General features: G+C 49.6%; 9 protein-coding genes and 1 non-coding gene across 10 annotated transcripts; 4 read left to right on the top strand and 6 right to left on the bottom strand.

Moving 5' to 3' along the window:
* Nucleotides 1-197: 197 nt before the first annotated feature.
* On the bottom strand, nucleotides 198-271 carry AKAW2_t50019S. Its single transcript has one exon. It is a non-coding gene; the product is annotated as a tRNA-Ile (tRNA).
* A 492-nt stretch (nucleotides 272-763) lies between these two features.
* On the bottom strand, nucleotides 764-2,113 carry AKAW2_51636S (uncharacterized protein; the record flags this gene model as incomplete). Its single annotated transcript, XM_041691587.1, has 5 exons — nucleotides 764-891; nucleotides 946-1,512; nucleotides 1,576-1,824; nucleotides 1,878-1,911; nucleotides 1,967-2,113. The coding sequence occupies 5 exons, from the start codon at nucleotides 2,111-2,113 to the stop codon at nucleotides 764-766; spliced, it is 1,125 nt and encodes a 374-aa protein (XP_041545057.1).
* Nucleotides 2,114-2,951: 838 nt separating this feature from the next.
* Nucleotides 2,952-3,579, bottom strand: AKAW2_51635S (CENP-S family protein; the record flags this gene model as incomplete). Its single annotated transcript, XM_041691586.1, has 4 exons — nucleotides 2,952-3,069; nucleotides 3,213-3,246; nucleotides 3,368-3,491; nucleotides 3,547-3,579. 4 exons carry the CDS (start codon nucleotides 3,577-3,579, stop codon nucleotides 2,952-2,954), a joined length of 309 nt encoding a protein of 102 aa, XP_041545056.1.
* Nucleotides 3,580-4,130: 551 nt separating this feature from the next.
* On the top strand, nucleotides 4,131-4,688 carry AKAW2_51634A (uncharacterized protein; the record flags this gene model as incomplete). Its single annotated transcript, XM_041691585.1, has 1 exon — nucleotides 4,131-4,688. The coding sequence occupies one exon, from the start codon at nucleotides 4,131-4,133 to the stop codon at nucleotides 4,686-4,688; it is 558 nt and encodes a 185-aa protein (XP_041545055.1).
* A 2,540-nt stretch (nucleotides 4,689-7,228) lies between these two features.
* On the top strand, nucleotides 7,229-8,479 carry AKAW2_51633A (fungal specific transcription factor domain-containing protein; the record flags this gene model as incomplete). The annotated part of the gene is made up of 3 exons (XM_041691584.1): nucleotides 7,229-7,662; nucleotides 7,714-7,958; nucleotides 8,013-8,479. The coding sequence occupies 3 exons, from the start codon at nucleotides 7,229-7,231 to the stop codon at nucleotides 8,477-8,479; spliced, it is 1,146 nt and encodes a 381-aa protein (XP_041545054.1).
* A 375-nt stretch (nucleotides 8,480-8,854) lies between these two features.
* AKAW2_51632A (uncharacterized protein) lies at nucleotides 8,855-10,744 on the top strand (the record flags this gene model as incomplete). Its single annotated transcript, XM_041691583.1, has 4 exons — nucleotides 8,855-8,960; nucleotides 9,034-9,433; nucleotides 9,498-9,848; nucleotides 9,898-10,744. The coding sequence occupies 4 exons, from the start codon at nucleotides 8,855-8,857 to the stop codon at nucleotides 10,742-10,744; spliced, it is 1,704 nt and encodes a 567-aa protein (XP_041545053.1).
* Nucleotides 10,745-11,395: 651 nt separating this feature from the next.
* Nucleotides 11,396-13,441, top strand: AKAW2_51631A (cytochrome P450; the record flags this gene model as incomplete). The annotated part of the gene is made up of 9 exons (XM_041691582.1): nucleotides 11,396-11,711; nucleotides 11,769-11,804; nucleotides 11,864-12,085; nucleotides 12,147-12,787; nucleotides 12,864-12,975; nucleotides 13,036-13,086; nucleotides 13,141-13,166; nucleotides 13,235-13,308; nucleotides 13,387-13,441. The coding sequence occupies 9 exons, from the start codon at nucleotides 11,396-11,398 to the stop codon at nucleotides 13,439-13,441; spliced, it is 1,533 nt and encodes a 510-aa protein (XP_041545052.1).
* An 82-nt stretch (nucleotides 13,442-13,523) lies between these two features.
* On the bottom strand, nucleotides 13,524-14,393 carry AKAW2_51630S (alpha/beta fold hydrolase; the record flags this gene model as incomplete). Its single annotated transcript, XM_041691581.1, has 1 exon — nucleotides 13,524-14,393. One exon carries the CDS (start codon nucleotides 14,391-14,393, stop codon nucleotides 13,524-13,526), a length of 870 nt encoding a protein of 289 aa, XP_041545051.1.
* A 491-nt stretch (nucleotides 14,394-14,884) lies between these two features.
* On the bottom strand, nucleotides 14,885-16,225 carry AKAW2_51629S (uncharacterized protein; the record flags this gene model as incomplete). Its single annotated transcript, XM_041691580.1, has 3 exons — nucleotides 14,885-15,619; nucleotides 15,784-15,974; nucleotides 16,060-16,225. The coding sequence occupies 3 exons, from the start codon at nucleotides 16,223-16,225 to the stop codon at nucleotides 14,885-14,887; spliced, it is 1,092 nt and encodes a 363-aa protein (XP_041545050.1).
* A 645-nt stretch (nucleotides 16,226-16,870) lies between these two features.
* On the bottom strand, nucleotides 16,871-25,127 carry TAO3 (putative cell morphogenesis protein (PAG1); the record flags this gene model as incomplete). Its single annotated transcript, XM_041691578.1, has 5 exons — nucleotides 16,871-20,332; nucleotides 20,386-23,934; nucleotides 23,990-24,741; nucleotides 24,877-24,921; nucleotides 24,974-25,127. The coding sequence occupies 5 exons, from the start codon at nucleotides 25,125-25,127 to the stop codon at nucleotides 16,871-16,873; spliced, it is 7,962 nt and encodes a 2,653-aa protein (XP_041545049.1).
* Between the last annotated feature and the right edge of the window lie 899 nt (nucleotides 25,128-26,026).

The raw sequence follows: 26,026 nt of genomic DNA, 5'->3' as shown, positions 1-26,026 counted from the left end.
CAGAATAATGAAAACCACAAACATGATTTTAGTTTTGGTGTCTGGGGGATTGACGATGAACAGCATGTTCAAGAAGCACGGTTCGAAGACGTTAGTCATGTAAGTATGTATGGGGTGGCGGGGGGGAAAGAAGAAAAAAGAAAAAGAGAAGGTAAAAGATATATATTATATATAATGCAATTTAAAATGCAAAAAGATGGTCCCAGAGGGGCTCGAACCCTCGACTTTGACGTTATTAGCGTCACGCTCTAACCAACTGAGCTATGGGACCCGCTTGTTGAAAAGGTCATTTTGCATTGGCTAAATAAGCTGACGTAAAGGTGGGGTCAGCTAATTTGCGGATAGGCGTGCTATCGGCTCGTCTCATCTCACAAAACGTACGCTGGCTCTGGTGTGTGATATACATGATTATAGGTAATCAACAGGTGACTCTGGCTAGACTTTGTTTCTCATGATAATGATTAGTAAAGAACCATAGAGTACTGCCTACTATCGGTGTCAGGCTTGGGCGGATGGCTCTGCAGTGGGCATGTGCACTAACGGTAGTATATTTATCTGGCATGACTTTAAAGGTACAGTATTGGCGTACTCTACTAGTTGCCCAAATAGTTAAACTACGCTGATGAATATCGAGGCATTGACCGTATCATTCTACAAATTCTACAGCAATACAATGCAATAAGTCTTCTACAATATCTAAGCAATAGGACACAGGGATCATCAAGGGATGTTACATTAGGAATTATACGTGGTTCAAAGTCTCTTAAGCCTGCACATCGACCAATATCTTGCAATGAGAGTCGCGATCGTCCACCAAAGCCTGGAAGCCCTTCTCCACAACATCATCCAGCTTGATCTTCGATGTGACCATTCGCTCGGGTTTCAATTGCCCTAAAACACGATTAGAAAAGTTAACCTCAATAGCGAAGACATCGCAGGACTCACCATAACTAAGCGCCCGAATGACTTCGCGAAACGCGCTTTCATCGTACAGTGCTGACCCCGTATAGTTGACTTCACTATACATCAACTCGTTGACTCGGATAGCTGGCCGCTTCTCCCACACAGCAATGTTTATTATTGTTCCATGCGTTCGACATGCAGCGATGGCACCGTTCAAAGCCACCTCCACACCAGCTGTATCAAAAACAACATCTGCTCCCACGCCATCGGTCAACTCGCGTGCCTTTGTAGCGACGTCCACCTCTCGCGGATCCAGAATATGAGTTGCGCCGTAATTGGAAGCAAACCGCTTCCTATTCTCCGTCAACTCCGCGACCATGATGTTCTTCGCTCCCTGTAGTTCAAGCACCTGGATGATCCCAATACCGACAGGTCCCCCCCCGAGCACCAAGACGTTGTCATTTGGCTTAAATGGCGATATGTTCACGGCGTGCCAGGCTACTGCCAACGGTTCGACCAATGCTGCTGCCTCGAGGGATACGTTGTCGGGAATCGTATAGAAATGTTCTGCGGGTGCTACGATATATTTCGCTAATCCACCACCGTAGCCTACCAAGCTAATCAGTATGTAGGCCTGCATGTATACCATATGTTGTAGGGATATGTACATACCAGAGAGCCCGATGAAACCAATCTTCTCGCAACAGTGTTCATAGCCCTGCTTGCATGGCGTGCATTCTCGATCGAAGATGGTCGGTCGCACAACCGCTCGTTGTCCCGGTGAGATATGGGTCACATCTTCTCCGACTTCTTCAACGACTCCGCTGAACTCGTGACCGAGTGTTACTGGCAGGCTGGTTCCCGTGATTGCGTGAGGCTTTTCTGGAACTAGAACAGGGCCTCCGGAGTATTCGTGGATGTCTTTTGAGAGTAAGTTTGGGGGTCTTCGACACAGATATCGGTCGCGAACTTACCACTGCCACATATTCCAACAAATGATGGTCGCATCTATGAGTGAATCTGTCAGCGCATACATCGCAATTGCCATGTGCATGAAGCGCACCTTCACTTGCCCTTTGCCGCATGTGGGTTCTTCAATTTCCTCAACTCTGATGTCGCCGCGACCGTGGAAGCGCGCTGCCTTCATGACAGGCGTGGTTTTAAGGGTTGTTCGATAAGTGTTGACAGAGTCGGTTGCAGTGTTCAACATTTTTGCAGACGCAAATTCTGGTGTCCTCGATAACAGTGAAAATTGTATACTCTGTAGTCATCTGGTAGAAATACAGTACTAGTAGTGTATAACCTGGGGAAGTCGAAATCTTCAATTATCATATATATGGAGAGCTAACTGTGGTAGAGTAGATAAGGCGAACAGCATCCTAGACGTTTTTATGACGTTGATCATGATCACCCGAGATCATAGATCTATCGTACTATAAGCTGCTCGTCTGAATTAGGTTTGACAGATCATGATGTATGAATTAACCGTCGAGTTTGATTGGTTCATTCGCATCTCGTTCCTTTAATAACCATTACAACATCCATGATGTTGCATTCTCCTGCGCGACGCCAAGCTATTGGCCTGCGTATAAAAATAGTGCTCCAACTAGCAGCTTGTGATTTGCTGGAACTGAGTGGCGCTAATTCAGGTTCAAGTATTTGGCTGAGAAGTGGCCCAACTGCAAGCGGCCAAGAATCAGAACGGGGTGGCTTGAGATGGCGTCTGGGGAGTGAAGCTCGATTCTTCACTTTGTGGGGTGCTAGGCAGTGGCGTCATATCTCCGGGAATCCGACACATGACACTGAGTAATATCCAGTCCCGCAGCTGTCACACGAAACGGGGCAACCAGATCGTTCTATCATTGGAGTCCAGCACCTGTCAGTCTAAAGAGATCAGCAGCACTGCGCGCAGGCTTCTAGAATTAAGGTAGCGGCAATTTTGGATGGTAGCGATGGGCAGCCGCCTTATCTGCTCCCGCTGCCACACTTTAGTCGCAAAGCTGCGTGAAGCCGCGCAAAGCTCAGACGTGGGGATTTATCCCAACCAATTAAGCTTCTTCTTCACGCTGTTGCTCAACAAATGCTCGTAGAATAGACTCCAGTCCTTCGTTACGGCGTGCAAGTAGCATCACATCTGCGACATTGACTGTTGAGCGCCCGGCATGCCTAAATAGGAAATGCCGAATGTTAGCCCGGAACCAAGGTCACGCATATCCTCATCCAGATCGCCCCTGGAAGGTCACGACCACATCAAAACAAGGTAACCAGGCCCTGCTATTTGTGAATTTAGGCCTAGGGATCTGGCTTACTTAGCAAATGACTCCAGATCCTGGCTGACCGTCTCTGTTCATCATCCTTAGTCAGCTACAGGTTACAGTGATCGATACATGACGAAAGCCACCATGCAATGAATGAACGGCATGAAGAATCGTCTGCGAATTGGTGGTGTACACATTGAACCTACCAATCTGGGCCCAGACCATTTCAGTCAAAGCTCCGATGAACTGAGGGGTGGCGTTAACACCAAGCTTGATGGTCTCTTCGTCCACGATCTTTCCAACCGATAACCAGAGAGCAGATTTCAAGCGCTGCAAGACGATTTGTTACTGTGTGCCATGTATGCTATGGATGATGTATACTTACCTCTTCAAGATTGACTTCTTCGTTCTGCTCCATTCTCTATCGAGGCTATCGGAAAAACGAGAAGCTTGATATATGTCAAAATTGATAGATGTTGCGAAACAGGCTTGTGTCCGTGGCGACAGGATGGGATATATCGTTGATGGATCCAGCAGTCTTCGACGCGCGATGCTCGTGTCCCAGAAGACGCGTTGAGCGTACATACAAATCGAGATCAGTTGTGATTGGCTTCTCAGCCCCTCCCGGAGAATCCATAACTCCGAACGCGGAATGACGCTAGACCCGAACGACCCATTTCCACATTCGGAATTCTTCTCTACTGTCCATTGAGTTCCACGCCTGTTCACCGAACCAGGGACTTCTCCTTACTCTTATCGCGTCGGTCTGTCAGGCAGAACAATTGCCTTGCAATCAACTCACTACCTCCGCCGCGAGCCTGCCTCCTGAGCCTCCAAAACCCCACGACCAAGCTTCCCACAAAACATCCACTATCTTCCGGCCAAAGCCGGCGACTTCCCCTCTACGCAACCCAGCAGCATTCGGACACACGGTCACTTCAGACCTGAAAACAAAACATATCTTCCAAAATGGCAACCCGCGATCCCGGCGAAGTTGCCGCTGACGCTCTCAACGACTTTTTCGGTCAACTCTACAGCTTCTTTGAGACCATCTTTACCCGATTCTTCGGAAACCTCTATGCCTCCTTCGCCGATGTGAGCATCAACCGCTGGACGAAGGTCATCCTGTCTGTGATTGGCTACATTCTCATCCGGCCATACATCGAGCGTTTCTTCAAGTTCATGCATGACCGAGACCGCAAGAAGCAGCTGGAGAAGGAAAAGGCCGAGAGAGATGGAAAGAAGGCGAAGATGTCAGCTAATGAGCTTCGTGGCGGCTCCGGAGCTGGTCGAGTCCTCGGAGAAGTGGAGAACACAGACGATGAGATTGAAGATGGAGAGGACTTCGCGACGGCGAGCGGCGTCCCTGAGTGGGGAAAGAACGCTCGGAAGAGACAGAAGAAGTACATGAAGAACCTGGAGAAGGAGGCTGAGAGCCGGACACACAATCTCTCTGAGGAGCAGCTTATGGAGCTGCTGGATTGGAGTGAGTCGGAGGATGACAAGGCCGCTAGTAAGAAGGAGTAGGTCGTGTCTTTTGACCATCTTCTTTTCTCTCCCTTGTATTCGATAATATGATTTTGGATGGGAAACATATACTTTGGAGATTGGGGTCTTTCTGATGATGTATCATAAAGACGGGTGGTGTTATAACATATGTAATAAGATAAAGCATCAAGGTGGCCTTTCTGCGCTGCCTCTTAATTTATAACGCAGATATTATGGATCCTGAACGACTGTAGAATTGTAGTGGGCTACGATAGAGTCAATGTTAATTTTCTGCACTGGTCAACATGCGTAACAATCTCGTGATAGACAAAAGCAAGTGTAGCATCGGGCTCCCCATCAGCGTCTTGGACCACAACTCGAACACAGTGATTATGTCGAATAAGATTTGCATAAGTCAGCTTCTAATACCTTCGTCTGGACAGACATTCTTGAAATATATCTACCTTCGTAAACCCCGTAGGGTGCGTCGATCAATGGGTCATTAGTGATGTTCCAAGAAGCTGCTCTCGGCACACGCATGATAACACCTGCCGATACAGCATCCGGTACGGTATCCGATACTGCTACCGATACACATCCGATACAATCGAACGACACCCCGTGGGGTAAGATCCCACCTTTTGCTTCAATATGAGGGGAAATTTTGGAAAATGAGAGTAATGAAGCAAGCCAAAGCCTAGCAAGGTGAGCATACATTCTTGATGAGGAATTGGGAAACAAAGTTCGTAAAGCAAGGGTATTCTCTATGCCGTGACGTCGACGAATATCCTGAGTACGATGCTTCAGGCTATTACTTCGCCAAGCAATCTCCTCACTATGTATCAATCTCACTCTATTCCAATCGCCCCAGAAAATGTGTGAAGTAATTAGAAATACAATGGCTCTTAAGAATTCATCAATCTATTTTAGGGAGGACAAATGTTGAGAGAGGCGGTTTCCCTTCGCAACGGGCAGCGGTCACGCTCCCCCGTCTGGGGGCGGTACGCCCCGCTTATCTGGGGTATTCAGCGGGACATACTACAAGTCGTCCGACTCACTTGCAAGTTACAACACTCAGCATCTTCTGTCTGTATAGTTACAACGGATACACATTAGCTTAGCTCAGCAGTTTATACTTGTTCTCCATAGACCTTGCCGACAGGGTACCCCGCGCTTCTATTTGCTTGCTCAAATACAGCATGGTACGTACATACCTGCTTCCACACAAAGTGGCAGCGTTGGTCTAACTTATGATTAGTCGCAGCAGTACAGAAAAAGAAGAAAGATCGCGCTCGCCTGTTTACCATGTCGTGCGCGAAAAATCCGCTGCGATGGCATTGAGCCCAGCTGTGGCCCATGCAAGCGACGAGAGACCTCGTGCTCTTATCCCGTGGAAAGTGCCAGGAAAGCCCAAGATAATCAGTAAGACCCTTGCTGTGGATAGTGGACGAAGCCTCGGGCCAACTGTACTTGCCATTTTCAGGTATATACACCGGTTACACACCGTTGATCGAGCTGCGTCTGCAAGAGCCACCCACATTCCTGCGTCTGGAAGCCCACTTGCTTCAGTAGAACCCAGAATTGGCCAGAGTACACCAGGTGGTGTCAGTCAACAAGGTAATATGAATAACGATACCACTGACTCTCGGAGCATGCCCTTGCGAGCACACACAGAGGATGGTCCCACTGCTTTCCCTCAAAATGCCCTCATGAGCAATGACGGACACAATGCCTCTACTCTTAGAACAAGGCAAGCCTCGGGCTTCCGGAGTTCTAGAGGAAGCCGAAGCCGAATCACCGCAATGGGCATAACACCCGACGGACTCTTCGGCTTGTCCGAGAGCGAGGATGAGTTCTTTGGTGATTCATCGGTCGCGTCTTTTCTAAAACAGATCAAAGAATCTGCAACAAAAGAGCCTGAACGAGGACGAACGACAACAAATCCGGTTCCGAGTGCGACTTTTGGCACACCATCAATTCCAATGCCACCAGTGGCTGATAATAGTCTGAGTGTCAAAGCCTACGATCTACCACCACGACAACTGGCTGACTACCTTTTAAACTTCTATTTCGATAAAATACACAGTCTGTATCCATATGTTCATAAACCAAATTTTCTTCGCGCTTATAGGCGCTTATGGACGCCAGATACGGAAACAGACACAGAAACCATCTCGTCCGGACTGGGCTTAGGAGATGCCTACGTGCCCCCGGCACTGTTTCATTGCGCATTGAACATAATATTTGCTCTTGGATGCCATTTTTCTAAATTAGATCATACAGCGCGGCAAGCTACAGCGGAGGAGTTCTTTCAGCGTTCGCAGCGACTATTGAATGTGATGTCACTTGATAAAGGTGATTTAGCCCTAGTACAAACCTTACTATTGACGTCGCAATACTTGCAAGGAGGCGAATCTCCATCGAGATGCTGGAATATAATCGGCCTGGCTTGCAGAATTGCTCAATCTCTCGGAATGCATTCTCTTAAGGCCGATAGACCTAGGACACCGGCCCAAATACAGATGAGAAGGCGTGTCTGGCATGGATGTGTAATGCTTGATCTGTGAGTGAATCAGATTATGAACGTTCATATTACTGACAAAACCCCAAGTGCAAGTAGCATGATGCTGGGTCGTCCTCCCATGACTCATTCTTCCGCAGTACCTCTTCCAGAAGCTATCGATGATGAACAACTCGACTCGACCACAGCAACCTGTCAATTGCCAGCGGGCACGCTTTCAAAAGCTGAGTTCTATGTCAGAACTCTACAGTTATACAAGATACTCAGAAAGATACTATATGAGGTCTATGAGCCTTGGGAGGACAGGGGGTCTCCTGATCAGTCAGAACGGCCAAAGTCCGAGAATGAGTTAGCACAGACCTTGCTCAGTTTAGATGAGGAGCTTCAGGAATTTGAATCAAGTCTTCCAGCGGCTCTACAATGGCGTGATGCACAGCAGCCCGCTGGTGTGGCTGGACCATTCCGTCGTGAAAGCAGCCTGTTGAGGGGAAGGTGAGTACTGCTGCGAATCGTTTGATGATATGTCACTGACCCTTGCCCAAGATTCCTTCATTTGAGAATCTTGCTTCTTCGTCCTACATTCGTCAAGTTCTGCCGTGACAATTTGCCACCGCGTCAAGCGGCCGGCTATCCTCGATACCAACAAGTACCGTTGAAAAGCAGAATAGCCGTGGATTTCGGTATCAGCTGCTCGACGTCATGTATCGAGACTGCGATTGAGCTGTCGCATCTTATGAATGAAATTTCGACAACTGAACTGGCAAGTGTGTGGTGGTACAATGTTTTTTGTATGTGCCCCCCTTGACGAGTATGAAGCGGCGGCCGCTGAATTAAATGACTAGATGCTTTTACGGCTGGTGTTGTTCTTATACTGGCACAGGCATCCCCTGCTATGAAATCTAGATTTTCTCAACCAGTCTTGGGCAATGCTTGGAAGAGCTGCTGTGACTGCTTGGAAAACATGGACCTGTACAGCAACACCGCCAGAAATTGCGCCACCAACCTGCGGAAGACCCTATCTCAAGTGCTAGGCGGCCAAGGGCATGAAACTAGTGTGCATATTGAGAAACCTGAGCCTCAAACTACAGACCGACACTTGCCGACACTGAGCCATGATATAGATTTATCCAAAGCACCAAATATCTTCAGTCTCGATGGATCAGAGGTTGGCGATGGTTCCAGCCAAGGCGCTCTAGATACTCAATTCTCTGAGGCATTGGACTCTCTCTGGAGTGGAGATGATGGGAATAGTTCTCTGATGCAGATGCTATGGAATGACCTTTGGTTGGCAGCGCCATCATTCTTCTGATGATCGCCAGAGCATGATGAAGCTCAGCCTACTAAAAATTGAACTGAAAATATCGAAGAAGAGAGAGCCACCTGGCCAACTTACAGGACTTCCTAGGGAAAACATGGTCCAGAGCTACCAAGTTACCTGACCCTTCATTTAGAAAACGCAGATCTCTAAGGCGATCTTGCATAAACCCCGCACATGACAAGGTCATGTGTGAGGGGTTTCTAACGCTTCCCTGTCAACACTTAGCTGACACTATACACTGTTACAAGAATTCGCAGAGTCATTGCCCGAGTTCAAAGTAAGATACTCTGCCACAAGCGCATTGCTTATATCCATTGACGTCCCCTTTTCCTCTTGTCGCATACTACTGGAACGTTTCTAGCGCCCATGACTGAGACCAGGAAAACAGACGTGTTCATTAGCGGTGGCGGGCCTACTGGCTTGCTTACTGCGTGTGCACTTGCTAAACAGGGTGTGGACACCTTACTCGTTGGTAAGAACTTTCTTATTAGCTTCCCTCAATGATTCTCCCCAAGAGGCTAAGCTTCACTGGTTGCTCGGCACAGAGCAACATGACAAAGCTGAACAAGCCATGTATGGTCGAGCAACAACTCTCCATCCGCGCACGCTTGAGTTGCTGGACCAATTGGGCATATTAGACGACCTGGACCAAATCGGTTACGTGGCCCGCGATAGTGTGACTTACCGAGATGGCAAGCGGGTGACGGCCCGAGGTTGGGAAATTATGTACCAGCATATGCGTGGTACGTTCCTGGACTACTGTCTGAATATTCGCCAGAAGTACTCCGAGGAGGTGATACGAGATGCATATGTAGCGCTTGGAGGCGAGCCGTACATCGGATGGAGACTAGATGGCTTCGACGTCGAGAAGGCCTGTGGTGACGATTATAAGGTCGTCTCACATGTAACAGAAGCTAGCTCGGGTAGGAGACTGACGGTGAGGAGGTATGCAGGCAGTCCACTATGTTGCTGTTGTTTTAGAGAGAATCCTGCTGATATTGCTGATTAGTAAATTCATCGTTGGCGCGGATGGCAGCCATTCGCTTGTGAGACGTCTCGCTGGCATTTCGTTTGAAGGCGATCACACCAACTTCAGATGGGTACGAATCGATGGGCGCTTCAAGACTGATATGCCCGATGCTGATATTGGCTTCGCTTCCATTGAATCCAAAAGCCATGGGAATGTGCTATGGGTTCAGTTAGATCATGGTGTGAAGCGGATCGGATTTGCTATGACACAGGAATTGCTTGCCAAATACGGGGATAAGCTTACACTTGAAGATGCGAAGGTGGAAGCTGTCAAGTCTATGGAACCTTTTACATTGGAATTTGAAACCATTGACTGGTGGACTTTATATGGGTAAGTTTTGTTTCCAAGTCTCCAGGTTCCTTTCTAACTTCCACCACAGCATCAATCAGCGTGTAGCAGAGTGCTTTTATAACAACGACCGAGTGTTACTAGCAGGAGACGCCTGTCATACACACTCATCTGGGACAGCACAGGGCATGAATACAGGCGTTCATGATGCAGTGAACCTAGCCTGGAAGCTCGGCGGCATCGTGAAAGGTTGGTATAGTATCGATGTGCTTCGCAGCTATGATAGAGAGCGGCGTGCTGTAGCGCAATATCTAATCAACCTTGACAAGGATTTCTCAGCTACCATCTCGGGGACCGTCCCTGACAGGTACAGGGATCTATCATTAAGCTCGAATGAGCTATTTGCCAAGGTCTTCGATGATACAATTGATTTTTGTATCGGATTAGGAGTTCACTATGACGAGAGTGTCATAAACAAGCCTTCCTTGGCGACAGCAATATCAGCGGGCTGGAGAGCTCCAGATGCTTTGATATATGCTCCTGGATCACGACTACCGATTCGATTGCTCCACCTGATGCCGAACATTGGTGCTTGGTCAATTCTTTTACTGGCTGGTCATCCTCAGAAGACTGGGGAGAGACTCACCCGTGCCGTGGAGACAGTGAAACAGCTTAGCGAGTGCCTTCCTCGCAGCATGGCTCGGTCTATAACTTTGGTTGCTCAAAGACCTGCTGGAGGAGACCAAAGGTTCAGTATTCCGACAATCGGTCGACTCTACTACGACCCAGAGGGCTCGGCCCATGCCGCCTATAGGGTGTCTGATAGCAACGGTGCAGTCGTCATCATTCGACCTGATGGGATCTTGGGGTATGCAGCACAATTTGACGAGGCGAATAGCGTTCAAGAATATTTTGCCGGCTTCATTAACACCCACTGAGGAGACATGGATACTATGCTGGGCTTTTCCAGTCTGATTGCGAATTGTGGCATAGCGTAGTCAATAATTTGGCTGAATTTCAATGACATTTCCTCGCCATTTGCTGACACACGGTTCCAGGCTAATATCTAAATGATGCAGGTGTAATCCCCATAACCTTTAGCACAATATGATTGTAGTCAAGACGAATACTATAATTGGTTTCGGGTGCTGTATGGTAATATTACCGAAGCCGAAACATACCACTATGAGCCACCTCAAGTGGAACCTTTAGTTCCAAGCTTGATTCTCAGCACCAAATGAGGTTCCTGATTTTTAGGGATTTGTCCCAAGCTTTCCGGTTGATGCTGGTATTACCAGCCATCATTATGTATATGCATCGTTGCACTAAGAGGAATACACTACCATGTGCCGTGGTATGAAGCTGACCCCGCAGATCCTCGACCCGCCCCCGCAACCAACCAGTGGCAGGCTGACGGAAGGTGACTTATACCCGGCCAGCAGTAATTACAGTCCGACACACAACGTCCTTCTAGTGCTTATCAGTGCCACTGACTTTCAAGTTATTTAACCGACCTCTTCTTCCTCTATTTCTCTATATACTTTCTCAAGACTCATTCAGGAGAATTCATCACCGACCAACTCACCAAGATGGGCCTGCTTACCGACTTCACTCGACTTGATTCAACACATCATGATCCCATCTCACGCTTTCTGCCATATATTGCCTTCTTATCAATCTTCTCGCTTATCACTTACGTTCTATACATCCGCTTCTACAGCTCATTAGCTAGAGTCCCCGGTCCCTTCTGGGCCAGTCTTTCGCGATGGTGGCTGGTATTCTTCTCAGACAAAGGCAATATGCATCGATTGTATCCTCGTCTCCATGAGAAGTATGGCAAATTGGTTCGTGTCGGGCCAAGCGAAGTCAGTGTGGCAGATTTGGATGCCATTCAGATGATATATGGTATGGCCGCTTTCATCTGAGTTTGACTCGTGACAGCGCTGACGCTTCAACGTGTAGGAGCTGGAAACAGATTCGCAAAAAGCGATTGGTACAGTGAGTCCACTCACCGCCTCAATTGTACAGAAGTCCAACTTGGCTGAGATCAAATAAAGGCGTTTGGCAAGGTCGTCGTACATTCGATCTCTTTGCAGAACGAAGTGAGATTATCCATGGTGCTCAGCGACGACTCGTCAACAATATCTATTCGATGAGTAGTCTCAAGGACTTTGAGCATGGCGTAGATGCAGTCGTCGAACGACTCATGCAGTGTCTGCACCGGCAAGGGCCTGACGCAACTGTTGATATGGGGAAGTGGGTGCAGCTGTTTGCTTTTGGTAAGTTTCCCCAAAGATCTTCAATGCATGTTACGTACCTTCTAATTAACGCAACACGCAGATGTCATTGGAGAAATTACATTCTCCAAATCATTTGGCTTCCTCGAGAACGGATCAGACGGTGGCGCATTCAGTCAGATTGAGAACGCACTTCGCTCGGCTTCCTGGGTGGGCCAAGTACCCTGGGTTTATTGGCTGCATGATTACATGACGCCTCTCATCGGAAGTCGCTTGGGTATCGCAGCGCGCCATGGTACGATTCGACAGATTGCAGCTCGTGAGATCCTGGCCCGTAGAGAAGGGAAGCATGTCGAAGAGGCTAAAGAAGAGCAAGACATCTTATCCAAGCTCTTTGACGTGCAGAAGAAGAAAGGAAATCAACTGTCAGATGATGACGTGCTCTCAATGGCTACGTCGAATGTTTTTGCGGGCTCTGATACTACTGCTATCTCGATCAGATCGATCATCTACCATTTGCTGAGGACGCCAGCTTGCCTGAGGAAGCTCAGGGATGAGATTGAAGAGCGGAAACGTCAAGGGAGATTCTCGGACCCGGTTACGCTGGACCAGGCGAATGACATGCCGTATCTTCAGGCGTGCATGTGGGAGGGATTGAGACTGCACCCGGCTGTAGGGATGACTCTGCCTCGTGTTGTTCCCAAGGGGGGGATTGTCATTGATGGGTGCTTTTTGCCGGAGGGGGTAAGATGACTTCAGTATCCATGGCTTGTTGACTGCCCAATGAAGGATTGTGGACTAATACTGGATGAAATAATAGACAACCGTGGGCGTCAATCCCTGGGTCGTCCATCGCGACGCCAGTATATTCGGCGACGATGTTGAAGCATTCCGCCCAGAAAGATGGCTAGGAGAGAAGACAGGCGATATGAGTGAGTCCATACCTTCACATCATGTTACTATTCAGCTAATCATATCCCTCCTAATATTAGGACGATACTTCTTTGCTTTCGGTGGTGGTTCCCGACTTTGCATTGGAAAGAGTACGTCTGATATATCATCATGTATCGAGATCATATAGCTAACATGTATCAAAGATATCAGCTGGATGGAAATGAGCAAGGTAATAGCCACTCAACCTAATGATACCATCTCTACAATCGACCTTCAACTTCAACTAACGGCGCATAGATGATCCCAACCCTCCTCAACCGCTTCGACATTCAACTCGCGAACCCAGAAGAGCCATGGAAGGAAACATGTTGGTACGTAAACTACCATCCACCCACAACTCGAATCAAAAACTTATCATACCAGCCAGGTCAATACTAACACTAACCCAGGTGGTTCGTCAAACAAGAAGGTCTCCTGGTCAAACTCTCACCCCGCAAATCATAACCCCTACATCCTCACCAACCATGTCCCCCAACATCACCCCAATCCATCAAAACTGTACATACTACAACCCTCCAAGACAAAATCAATGATGACTATCCCTCCACTCCCCCACCCTAAAAACCCAATCCCTAACCAACACCCCAAACACCCCCCTCTCACTCGCATCCACCGGCAACCCATGCGTCCCACGATCCAGCACCGCAAACGTCGCCCTAGGATACCTCTCCAACAGACCCAAACAATCTCTATACCCCACGCTCTCATCCTGCCTCCCACAAACCACCAGCGTCGGCGCCATCAACTTCTCCCCACCATTCCCATTCCCAAGCACCCCCTCACTCAACCGATACCTCCCCACATCCCCCCTTATCCGATCCAAAACCCCCTTATCAGCCCCCTCCTCCGCAGGAACATACACCTCCCGATACTTCCTCACTAACTCCCCCACATACCCCTCCGTCTGCACCAGCACTTTCCCCCCGTTCTCAACTCCGAGAAGCGTCTTATCCTCCTCACCAAGCCCATTCATGAGTTTTTCATTCTTGATAAGTGGTTCAATCCTATCAACATCCCGCTTCGCATCCTCCGGCTGAACCAACGGCACTCTGAGAAGTAACCCATCTATCCGAGTCACGTACTTCTGAGCGATTGCACGCGCAAGATACGCCCCGCAGGAGGATCCGATCAACATGAAGCGAGCATCTCCTAGAGTTGTGTCGATGAAGTGCACGAGGTGGTGGTAGATGTCGTCGAGGGAGGTGATGTTTCTTGCTGGGGTGGAGGCCGTTCCTGGTAGGGCGATGTAGATTCGGCGCAAGTTGGAGTTGGGGAGGGTGGTGAAGATGGGCTCGAAATCGTACATTTCTGTTTCGGGCGTCATTTCCCATCCTGGGATTATTAGGATCGGGTGGCCGGTGGGTGGGCCGTGGGTTTGGGTGGGGAGGGGGGTCATTTTTGGTTTGGGTATAGTACTATATGAGTGATGGTGGTTGGGGATGTGCAGTGCAGGGTTTAGGAGGGTTGTATCAGGGAGGGGAGGGATGGTTGGAGTCATAGATTAGATTTGTGGTGGATTTGTCAGATCACGCCAGATCATCTAACTAGTAACTATTTGGTTTTGTGGGTTGGCTAGTCTAGTTTGGGGCTGAGACTGACTAGTGGATTTGAAGGTTTCAGGGTCAGATACGAGGGTGGGTTTCATGCTAGCTTTTGGCAGTTATCCAATACATTGCGCTGTGGGAGGACTTCAATATGTAGTGATGGTCGTCATGTATATATAAATGAGATAATAGCTGATAGGTACTTGAATGCATGCAGATCATGAACAGGCTTGGCAAGCGGAAGAGTCATGGCCATGTACTCTATGATCCATGATATAGAGACCTCGTTGCCACAACTGAAAAAGTACTTCATTCGAACAATACCGGAGGCCGTAACAGCCGATCATTGCGAGTGCTCCTTCAGCCACTTGTACACCACGGAAAAGTCTTTCCCACGGTGTTCCTCTTCAACAGCATTATACACCTTCTGAGCAGTATCTGCCAGCGCCAAAGGTGTTTGCGACTCCTCCGCAGCAGTAATGGCCAGTCGAAGATCCTTATTCATAAGACTCACTCCAAACCCTCCCTCGTAACCACGAGATGCCGGTGCCGTCTCGACCACACCAGGTACGGGGTTGTTAACTTCCATAGGCCAGCACCGGCCAGTCGACGAATTAACAAGCTCCGCCAAAGCCTTGGGATCCAACCCCCAGCGCATGCCAAGGTTCATTGCTTCCGCGGTCGCAATGTTGTTGATCGCCAGGATGTAATTGTTCGCCAGTTTGCCTGAAACGCCGGCTCCCGGGGCGCCCATGTGCCACGCCTTCTTCCCCATCATGAGTAGCACGGATCGCACGCGATCAAGAAATTGACCAGTCTGCGAAGTGGCACCGAACATGAAGCTCAATGTGCCAGCACGCGCACCCACCACACCACCCGATACAGGTGCATCGACGAAGCGCCCTTGGGATGTGGTTTGTATAGCGTTCGCGATTTCCTTTGATGAAGCAGGGTCGATTGTTGACGTATCGATGAACAGTCGCTCTTCTTCTAGCTTGGGAAGTTCACCTTCTCGTAGAATAGAGTGATAGACATCCTTGACATGCTGCGGCCCTGGAAGGCTGGTGATGATCACGGACTGGATAGTTCATCAGCAAACAAACGCAATTAAATGCGGGGTTTTGTGAATGGATATAGCACCCCAAATATGTAGCTTTAGAGTAGCAAACAATGTCCGATCACAAAGCCACGTAGGGCTCGCATCGAGGGGTGACAAACCCCAAATCGGAACGATCAACTTACCGACTTTTCCGCAAGTTCTCTCGCGGTCTGAGCCACCAGAACCTCCGAAACGTCGTCAGCAGCGCCGCTGCTCCTAGCAATTTCTTTCGCTTCCTTCACAAATTTAGACATGTTATCTTCATTCACGTCTCGAATAATCAAGGTATCCGTCTCAGGAATCTTAGCGCGCAGGTTCTTAGCCATGTTGTAGCCTGTGGTAGACAAAGAGATTGTCAATGTCAATTAGACAATGCCATTGAGCGACGTTGAAGGCTCCCCCGACCTGCGAATACCTACCCATTTGGCCCAGCCCAATGAATCCCCATGTAGCATCCCGTTGCGCAGAAGTTGAGAATGTGCGACCAGACAGAGCGTAGTGTTGCGTGAGACGGCATGTCGAAGGAGATGCTCTGAATAAGGCACTCCTTTCACTGCGAAGGGGCAGAGCACGCGAGAGACTCATTTCAAAAGAGGTATTACACGATAATGGGAGAGGCCACTCAAGGTATAACACAGAGAGTATTGCTAGAAAGAGATAGTATTCGTCGAAGGAAGAAGCGTAGTGACCTGGGAGAGCGAGCAGCTGTAAGTTGGAGAACAACCGAGCACCCCTCGGCCCGGTGGAGTGCTGTAATGGTGGAACTCCGCTGCTTTCCGAGGCTTTCCATTCTTCAAGTACCTCAAGCCAGGGGCATCATTGGGGAATGACGAATAGAGTTGAGAGTCGACGATCTTCCCTTTCCTGCCCTCAATGCGGGGAAGCCCCGATGCGGTATGGCGTCGGGAAGCGTCACGGGATGGGCCCGCCGCCTGGACCGTGAGGCATCCACTCTCCCCACTGGACTTCCCGAACACTACTACTATACCACTCCATATCACCATACTCTCGTCTATATATCTTCTGATTCAATTAATTAATCTATAGATGTCTGTACTACATACGGCCAAGGAAATGATGAAACGAGGGCAGGCGAACAGACGTCAAGGAAGAGTAAACGAAGGAAACATCGACGAATGGGTATGTTGAACGCCAAATCACACCAAGCACCGGCTTACAATATCAAAGCAAAAGAAGGTCGCACGAGGGTTAGAGTGATGGTCACTCCCATCACTGTTGTGCTGGGGAAGATGGGTTGCTCGTTGGCCCCATCAGATACTCCGCAGGCACCTTGGGCACGCGCGGTGAGCTGGCCGTCTGAGCCATTGCTCGTTGTTGAGCTCGAACCAGATCACGCTGTCTCTCCTTTTCCCGATTCGTAGCTGCCCCGCCGGTGAGTCGTCGCATACCGCTGCGGATCATGGATTCAAGGGATGAGGACCCGTCCGTGGCACTGCGCGTTTGACTGATAGGATGCGGCATGGCTTGTTTGTGATCAGCCAAGCCGTCCTCAATCTCGTCATCGGATAGGAATGCCGACTCAAATCCGATCACGGGCGTGTTATGGTGTGCACTAGAACTCTGAGGCGTGAACAAATGATTGACTGGAGACGTGACGGAGCGCGTGTGGGAAACGGGCCGTGCAGTTTGGCTCTGAGGCTGAGGCGTAAATGTCCCAGGAGATGGTGTTCCCATGCTGTCGAAGCGCAGATTGGACGGACGGGACTCAGCAAGTCCATTATGAAATGAGGACGTTGAGGCGGTTCGGGCAAGGGACTTGCGGAGGATTGGCGCAGTTTGCTGATCGTACAGATTGGCGTTGGTATCGGCAAATGTACCAGTAAAGCCCCGTAGGGTTGAATCGGAAATAGGGTCCAGCGTTGCGTGCACCGGGTCTGTCTCCTCGAAGAAGTCATCCAGACTGTCTAGCTTCTGGACGATGTCGCCCATGTTGCCGTCCGTTTGCGTATCGATAGATTTCATCGTGTCCGCCCGCATGGGGAAGAACGTGTCGTTATACTCGTCGGCGTGGAACTCCACCTCAGAGGGTGCTGTCTCCTGCACTTCCATCCGGTCGACCTCCGCGCAAGTGTAGAACACTGCATGGACGTTGTGTCGTGTGATGCTTGATTGCGTCGCAGGCATGGGTATCGACCATCCGGTCGGCTCTGGTATGCCATACAAGCTCTGCACGCGCTCGTACTCCTTTCGGATAGCCCGAGAAGACGACGAGGAAGCCATGCTCATCCGGATGTGATGCTTCTCCATTGGATTGGCCGAGACGGTCATGATGTGGTCCATGACCTGCAAAGCTTGGGGACAGAGATCCGTTTGTAGCAGTCGCAAGAGAGGAGAGATCAGATCAGGCCCATGACACGTCACTTCTCCACGACGCATGTCCATGTCAGGTAACAGCACGCATAGTATTTTCATGACCTTGACGCGGAACCAGTTTGTTGTATTGGTCAGCAAGCCCATGAGGAAAATAAGACTTTGAACATCCTGGCGGGGGAAGTAATAAGACCGAATTTCCGTGATAATATGGTTCAGGAAATCGTTCTCCGCCTTGTATTGGCCGTTGGCAAACCCGAGCAGTGAAGCTGCTAGCCGGGGGCATCTTTCACTTTCAGCGACCCTTGCCAGCAGTGTCGCGCGCGCCAATGTCTTGGGATCGTCAACATCGGAGTCAAATTGACGCAAAAAGTGAGACAGGTTGGCTAATATGGCAAATAATAACCTGTTACCATCACCAATGAGCTCGTTGTTTGGAAGGGCACTTAATCGGTGCAGGATGTCCAGTGTTCGATTCAATGATTCTGATGACTTGAGACCCTTGTAGATCAAATCCTGGAGACCATCAAAGCCACCTTCCCACTTTGGCGGTTGGCCTTTGATGAGCTCTGAAACTACCATGGGGTCACTCATGTCGACGCGGTCCAGGAATTTCTCAAGCATGCCAACGCTTTCAATAAACTCCGTTTCGTGGATGGTATTCAAGCACGCACATGTAGTCCAGAACAGCTGGGGATAACGCAGCAGGTCAGTAGGCGCCAAAGAGCTGATAATGATCTTAAGTGTCGTAAGGATTTCCATGGAGAAAGTTCGATAGTCCGACTCTTCGTCTGCAATAGTGTTCGACAGACGAGCCAACATATCAGCCAGCATCCGAGAGTCGAGAGACATGGATATGCAACGAAACACTTGGAACGACCGACAGGCGAGATGTCGCACCGGACATGACGTCGCCCAGTTCAACGCTTCTTTCGCCCATAGGTCGTTCAGCCCCTCATATCCAAGGCTAAAGAAACCAACTACTTGGCGAGTGACAGAGGCCATTGACGGCGGAACACGGCTGCCATCCTCTTCATCTTCTTTGTCACTGGCGTCTTCGTATTCCCACACAACCTTCGGATCGCTCTTACGGATCGATTCCACAAAATCTTCAATGGATTGCCGTGTTTCGATGGGCGCGTCATCCTCAACCTTTGCAGCGATCAACTCGTGTATCAGATGAACGAGCATTTCCCTGGCTTGCTCTTGCACAGTGAGCGTATAATGGTCCCAGAGTATAAGGACAACATGAAGTAATTTGACCAAATCGTCCATGGTCAGTGTAACTGGCGCAACCATCAAGTCAACGAGGAATATCAGCGCGACTTGGCCCAAGGAAAGGCCGGCTTGCTTGTTCCCAACAGGAAGTACTGTTCCGAGGTCTGTGACATAAGGTAGGCTTCTGATATCAGGTGGCGCTGGCGTGATATCTTTCCTTTCTTGTACCATGTGCTTAGGAACGACCTGCAACAAGAAAAATTCGATGACTTTGGAGCCAGCAGGAGTACCTGCCAGGAACACGACAACCTGTTTGGCATAATCCACAAAGTTCTGCTCTTTTCGTTCCAGACAGAGGCTGATGATGAAGTCAAGCACTAGTTGCACATTGCCACCATGCGGGCCGGTGGCCAGAGCTTGCCAAAGGGCCTGAACCTCGTTTGGAAGAATAGTACTGCAGCGGATCGTAATCTCAAACAGATTGGCCAGAAGCATATATGACTTGGCTGTTGGGCCGCCATTCGGATCGACTTGAAGCTCCATTGTCTGGACCCATGGAAGGATGGCAGCCACCATGTTCCGCTGACTGTCCGGCCGCAGATTCCGAAAGTGCAATGAGAACTCGGAGAAAAGAGTGAAGGCCAGGTCAGAGTGTTGCTTCGCCAAACGTTTCGAGGTCTCGAATTGCGCAAGCTTGTAGACGGCGGTCGTCTTGTCGGAAATGCTGATGTCGAAGTCTTGTAATCTTGAACTCTTCTGTTGTCGCTCTTCCAAAATCCGAAGCAGCTTAGCAGACTTCATTCTGATCTCCCGTTTCGGGCTACCAAGTGTAACAAGTACGGCACCCAAGATTCTCCAAAACCCAAGCGGATAATCCTTATGCTCGATGAGCACTTCGGTTACGACTTCAAAGTAGCTCTCCAATGCCTTCGGTCGCTCTGTGACGTAGCACATCTCTATGGACCGTTCCAACAAGTATGAGTGCTCCTTGTTGTGGATAATTAAATTTTTGAGGGCCCGTCTACCAATGGCGTGCCACTTGTCACTGATTGTGTTGAAGATGATATCAACCCAAGAAAGCATTCGGCCCACGTCAAATTGGAGTACCGACCCGCTCTCTGTGGTAATACTAATCGGCCCAGCCTACAAAAGTCAGTTGGTAGCCCGAATAGAATGAGAAAGTCAGTCCAACTTACACACAAGGATGCCATTGCACTAAGGGCTGCTGCGCGCAGATTCTTCTTCTCTATTTCCATGGCTGCGGCAGTATTACGCAATTCGCCAGCCTCATGGTTCTGTGAGATGGCATTCCTCCGCATTGTTTCCTCACGTTGCGAGATCTGAGACTGATTAGGCGAGTATCCGCACCAGTCCTCCATAAGAGAAAAGGAAGACTTTCTTGACTCGAAAGGTATCCAGCGAGAAGGGTCCTTGGTACGATTGATACCCTCGAAGAGCTCCTCCATAAGCCCGCAGTAGTGGAAGCGAAGGCGCTGAAACTCCCAGTCGTTCTGCACCTCGGCATCACTCAAGAATATCCGCAAGTCCTTTGCATAGGTGACAAGGTTGTTGACAATCCAGTCATCGTTGTAGACTTCGGGTTCTTTGAGGAAGTGGGACGTTAGTTTATACACATGCGTAACTTCAGTGCGCAACCGGTCTGTCTTGCGATTGCGCCGTGGGCTGCTCGGAGAACGATAATGTGTACCAATCCGGACCTTAGCTTCTTCGTTGCAAGTGGTAACGGCGTACTGTAGAGATTCGAGTAGGGTGCGGTATAGGTTCATGTTGATCGAGCCTAGGGCAATCACTATAGCGTTTCGTATAGAAGAACGCTCGGCTGATAGCAACGGGATCACAAAGGCAAAGAGGCTTCGGGCGGAGCTTATTTTATCCTGCGACTGTTGTGACCCTTTCGATCCCTTCCGTGCATGCTGAGCGTTTGCCAGTTGACTCTGGGACTGTGCGCCTACGCTGTTGAGCGTGGTACAGGCCATGACCAAATACAGTTTCCACTGCTCAATCAAGATCTCGGCGGTTGTGTTACTCCTACCGAATGAGCGAGCTTGAATGGCATCAATCGGACCGTATTGAGGATACTGAGGACTCTCCGCAAGCGACGTAATGGTCTTGTGCATCAGGACAAGTCTCGCACACACGATCTCACGGCCCAACGTCACAGCGAAAGGACAGGTCTCGAAGCTAATCCGAATGATATTGGGAAATACCTTCGACCATAGTGTAGAGTCATAGGAGACTTCACTGCTGCACAGCTCAATCAGCGTGTTTTGAGTGGCGCTTCTTCGCTTGCCTTTCTGGATGCGACTCCTCTCAGCCACAGTTAGTTGTTCGTCATTGACGTCCAATATCTGTTGCGAGTCGGCCTCCAAGATCCGGATGATTCGCGTATTCTCCTTGCCGAGGGCGCTGTCAAATTCCGTAATCAGGCGGAGCACGGTGATCGCAAAAGCGCGAACCCTCCTCGATTGCGAGCAAAGGAAGAATAAGCCGTGTGACTCCACCTCCTCGACCTGGGCGAGAACGCTGGAAAGGTCCAATTGCAGAGCTCTGCTCCCAGTACCAGACTTATCGCCAGAGTCCGCCGCTGCATCTTTAGTCTTCTGCTTGATCTCCTCAATCCAGATCCTCAGCAACTCGACATACAATCTCAATGTAGATTCGATGTGGCCTGGCCCAAGCATGCCTTCGTCTGACATGGTGGAATATCTCGCGTCGAAATTGAAGATAAACCTTGCGAAACCGATCGTCACCTGCTGGGCATGAGATTGCCGTGCAATTGCTTTCAGAGACTCGGCAGATGAGGACGCTATGTTTGTTTGAACATGAGCAGTGCCAGTACAAAGCAGATTGATAAGAGAATTGAATGGTATACGATCGGATAAACAGCGAGGCAGGGCTTGGACCGCGACGTGAAGAAGATCGTAGAAGCCCTGTCTCTGATCTAGAATGTTAGGATGATCATCCCGTCTTCCAAAACTGAAGGCCTCCGCAATCGGGGTCTTGGGAGTTGTCCCGCCGAATTTCTCATCCAGTGCTGCCTGTCCTCCGAAGGTGTTGTCGCATAAAAGAGTTATCTTGCCAAGGATGTCACAGAACCGGAAATAATAGTCTCTGACATTCTCATTCAGTCTTGCTGTGTTGACAGGCCGTGATACTGCATCCCCCTTATTCCCTCGGGCATTTGGAAGCCGGGGTTCAGCCAGGAACTGAGGACGGTGGAGATAGGTTGGAGAGGACATGTCGGTGAATGGGTTGGGGATCGAACCGGTGGGCACGGGAGGGCAAAGCTGATCAGAGTTCTCGATGTCTGTCATGATGGCGAGGAAGGACCTGATTCCAATCACCATCTTTTCCGGCTCCATCTGTTCGATCTTTAGCTCTTTCCCGGAGAGAAAAAGATCCGAGCTGATCATTTGAAAGATAATGCTTCTGAAACAGACGTCAGGATGCTTAAAGCCAATCATCCGTATTAGTTGGATAAGAGGTTCTGCAACGGCCGGTTCTGTACTCAGATATGTCCTTTTGCCCGGCGGAAGCGCGATTTTCGACACTTCGTCGACTTTACGCAGTGTAGCTGTGGGCGATTCTGAATACCGGAAGAAGTAGGTCCACAGCAAGCGACACATTGCCTGTAGGGCAGGCCCTCTCGTTGGCCGGTCTTTCAATCTCGGTGGGAGCGACTGGACCAGTGAAAGCCACTGTGAGGAGAAGTTTTCCTTCGTCGACACGCACAAGAGCAGCACGTGGAGGGGGAAAGCCACAGTCCAATGACGAGGCTTGGTTAGCATCTGTGACAGACGGGACTGGACTAGCTCTATAAAGTCTTTCCACTTAGGCAACGTCAAGTCAGAGTTGGGACTTGCAGCCACAGGTAGGAGTAACTTTTCAAAGATATAACAATATGCCTGTTTGACCCGTTGCCCATGAGAGTTACCGAACAATCGGGCCAGTGAGCGTAGAAATTCGCAAGAGCGAGCCCATGAGTCGGGTTGTGTCTTAATCCGAATATGCCTCATCCCTAGGATTAGGAGTTCGGCTTTGGCGTCACCATCTCTGGAAGGCCCACGAAGTGTCTCATCCTTCTGGATTTTTTCAAGCTCTGCCAAAAACCGAGCTGTGACGCTGGTGAAGTTGTTTTCGCTCATGATCCCTAGCACTTGGGAGTAAATCCTCCAGTTCGCCATGCGAAGAGGCGAAGCTGAGATCTGTTCGGGGTCTACTGTTTTAAGTTGACCGAAGACTATATCCTCTAAGCGGTCCGCCATGTCCAATGTGATCGAAGCAAGACTGCTCTGGTTGAATATCTCGATCAAAACCCTGCAAACCAGGTAAACGGACACCGTCGCACGCCGCTCCGCCAAGATGACATCGTCGTGCCGGGAGTAAAGTGTAGTCGCAGGAGACGCCGAGTCAGTCTGAGAAGCCGATTCTGCGATGATCTGGGGTGGCTCAGTGTTGCGGCGTATCAGGGACCCATTTTCAGATGTAGTCTTCTGACCAGCGGCCTGTTTGGCCACAATAGCAGCATCGCCTTTGGCCTTTCGCCATAGCATGATCGTATCAATCAGAGGCTTCGGTTTCTCTCGCGCGATATGACCCAAAGCAGAGATCAATTGATCAAAGTTTGAATCGACGCCCGGTCCGCATACCTCTTCAACTGGCGCGTCTGACTCACCCAGCTTCATTATAGCCTGGTTGATCTTGTTGTCCGCTTGACCTACAAACTAGGGCCACTGTCAGCAGTCGGGTTACGCTCGGCCAAAAAAGGTATACACTTACGGAATTGAAGAGATGGTGCAAAGCGTATTCCCCAACCGTCTTCGACTCTGCTCCAAAATGGTGCCTCGAGTGCGAACGGCTATGGGACCGCTCCTGCCACGGCTTTCCGTTGGAGTTCATTCTCCTGTGAGCTGTACTCGCCAGGGTCCCATCAGCGACATCATCCGTATCTCTATCCTCTATGGTGCTTAGTGTGCCCTGCAGACTGTGCACCGCTCCATTGGCCCCTTGGCCCTGGAAGCCCGAGGGTCCCTCGTTCTGCTCCATCCGTACAGCGCCTGTGCCTTCTGGGTCGGGGGCGCCACCGCGGCCGAGCGAAGCGATCAATTCGGGGCTGAGCGGGCTTGTAGAGGTTGTAGAGGCAGCGAAACTGGGATTTCGGGAGTGTTGGATTCCATGGACAATCGAAGTATTTCGATGATGACCGTAAGAGTTGGATGGTCTCCTCTCCAAGCCGACATCGTACCCAAGACCAGACCTCCCAGCGCTTGGTTCGGGACTTTTGGAATGGGAGTTGCCGCGGCGAGAGTGTTGAGGTTGTGAGGATGAAGGGGTTAAGGCGGATAGGTCGGCACCTCCTCTGACCGTGGAAGTTTCCCGACTGTGCACGGTGGACGATGGCGTACTTCTCGTGACAAGGCGTTCTGGTGGAGTTGAAAAGCTATGGTGCGACACAGGGCTCGAATCGTCAGGGATGAGGGGCAATGGCGTTGGCTGGATGGGACCAGCCTTGATCGACGGATGTGAAGCCACTACCACGAACAACCAGTTAGACGCGCGATTCTCCAATCACTCAGATCCATTAGAAGCGATAGATAGCAGGGTTAAGACCATCACAACGAGAATCCGTTAGGTCCGACCGAGCGATAGAAGACGGAGTCACGTACTGCTGTTGTCCGACGTCTGTCCGGGTTTCAAACGCCACTCATTGCCTGCTAGTGCTCTCTTCAGTTGGAGCGAAAGAACTTGGGTGCACTTGCAAACAGTGCATGGTTATCTTCCGCACATTAGATTGGAGACGAAATCGATGGGATAGGGTGGTTGCCTGGGATTGAGGTACCGTCACTTGAGCTTTGTTGCTGGAGCAGCTTTCCAGCCTTTGCTCGCGACCGGAGAGGCTCTGGAGCACGGGGACCATACCGGCCCCCGAGGATCAAATTCAGGAAAGAAAATCAGCACATCAGAATGATCCTAGAACCCATTTCGCTCATTACACCATTCCACGCTTTTATTAGGCATAACTAAGGGGGTTTTCTTCGATACCCTGTCTTTGTTTCTTTGAAAGGGAACTTCCTATGTCTCAGTATATAGTATAATCGGCCATATTGACGATACTCACCCCCAGCCAATCTTATCGGTAGATAAGAAGCACCCCGAAACTTTGGTTCCAGTCAAACTAGTCAAGGGTCACAACTGTTCACATAGTCTTCACCAGTATGGCTGCTGATCTACATGTTAGGATGCATCTATATGCTGTAACACACTGCATTCTTCAGTTTTCACACCATTGATTTTACCAGATGCCTAACCAACAAGGTTATCATAGCCGATCATGATGTGAGAAACAAGTAGAAGCCATAAGATTCTCAGAATTCCAGACCTCTTGGGATGGCCACTTTAAGTCAATTGAAATATGAACTCGGCTACTAGCAGTAATTACTGCTTTTAATGTCAGTTACTCACCATGGTAGTAGTAGTAGTAGTAGTCCCGGTACAAGAAGAATGAAATTGCTTTTAAGTAAAATGACCAGTGCGGAGACAGCCAAGAACATGATCCGCAAATTAATCTTGTGAAGAATGCAAACCAATATATAGTAGCGAAGCATTCCCGGACAGGATCACATGTGATATACTGGCAATTGAACTTCCATCCCGAGTGATATAAGTCGATTGATGATGATCTTACGAGAGCCGTTTTCCATTAGCACCATGCTTACCAGTGTGACTAGATCCAAGGAATAGAAGGTTCGTATAGATACGGGTCGCATATACGGAGTAGCAGGGCACGATGACATGAAGCCCACAACAGTCTGACAC

Source organism: Aspergillus luchuensis, chromosome 5 (genome assembly GCF_016861625.1).
Source record: "Aspergillus luchuensis IFO 4308 DNA, chromosome 5, nearly complete sequence".
Classification (NCBI taxonomy): Eukaryota; Fungi; Ascomycota; class Eurotiomycetes; order Eurotiales; family Aspergillaceae; genus Aspergillus; species Aspergillus luchuensis.
This window is presented reverse-complemented; position numbering and strand designations above follow the sequence as displayed.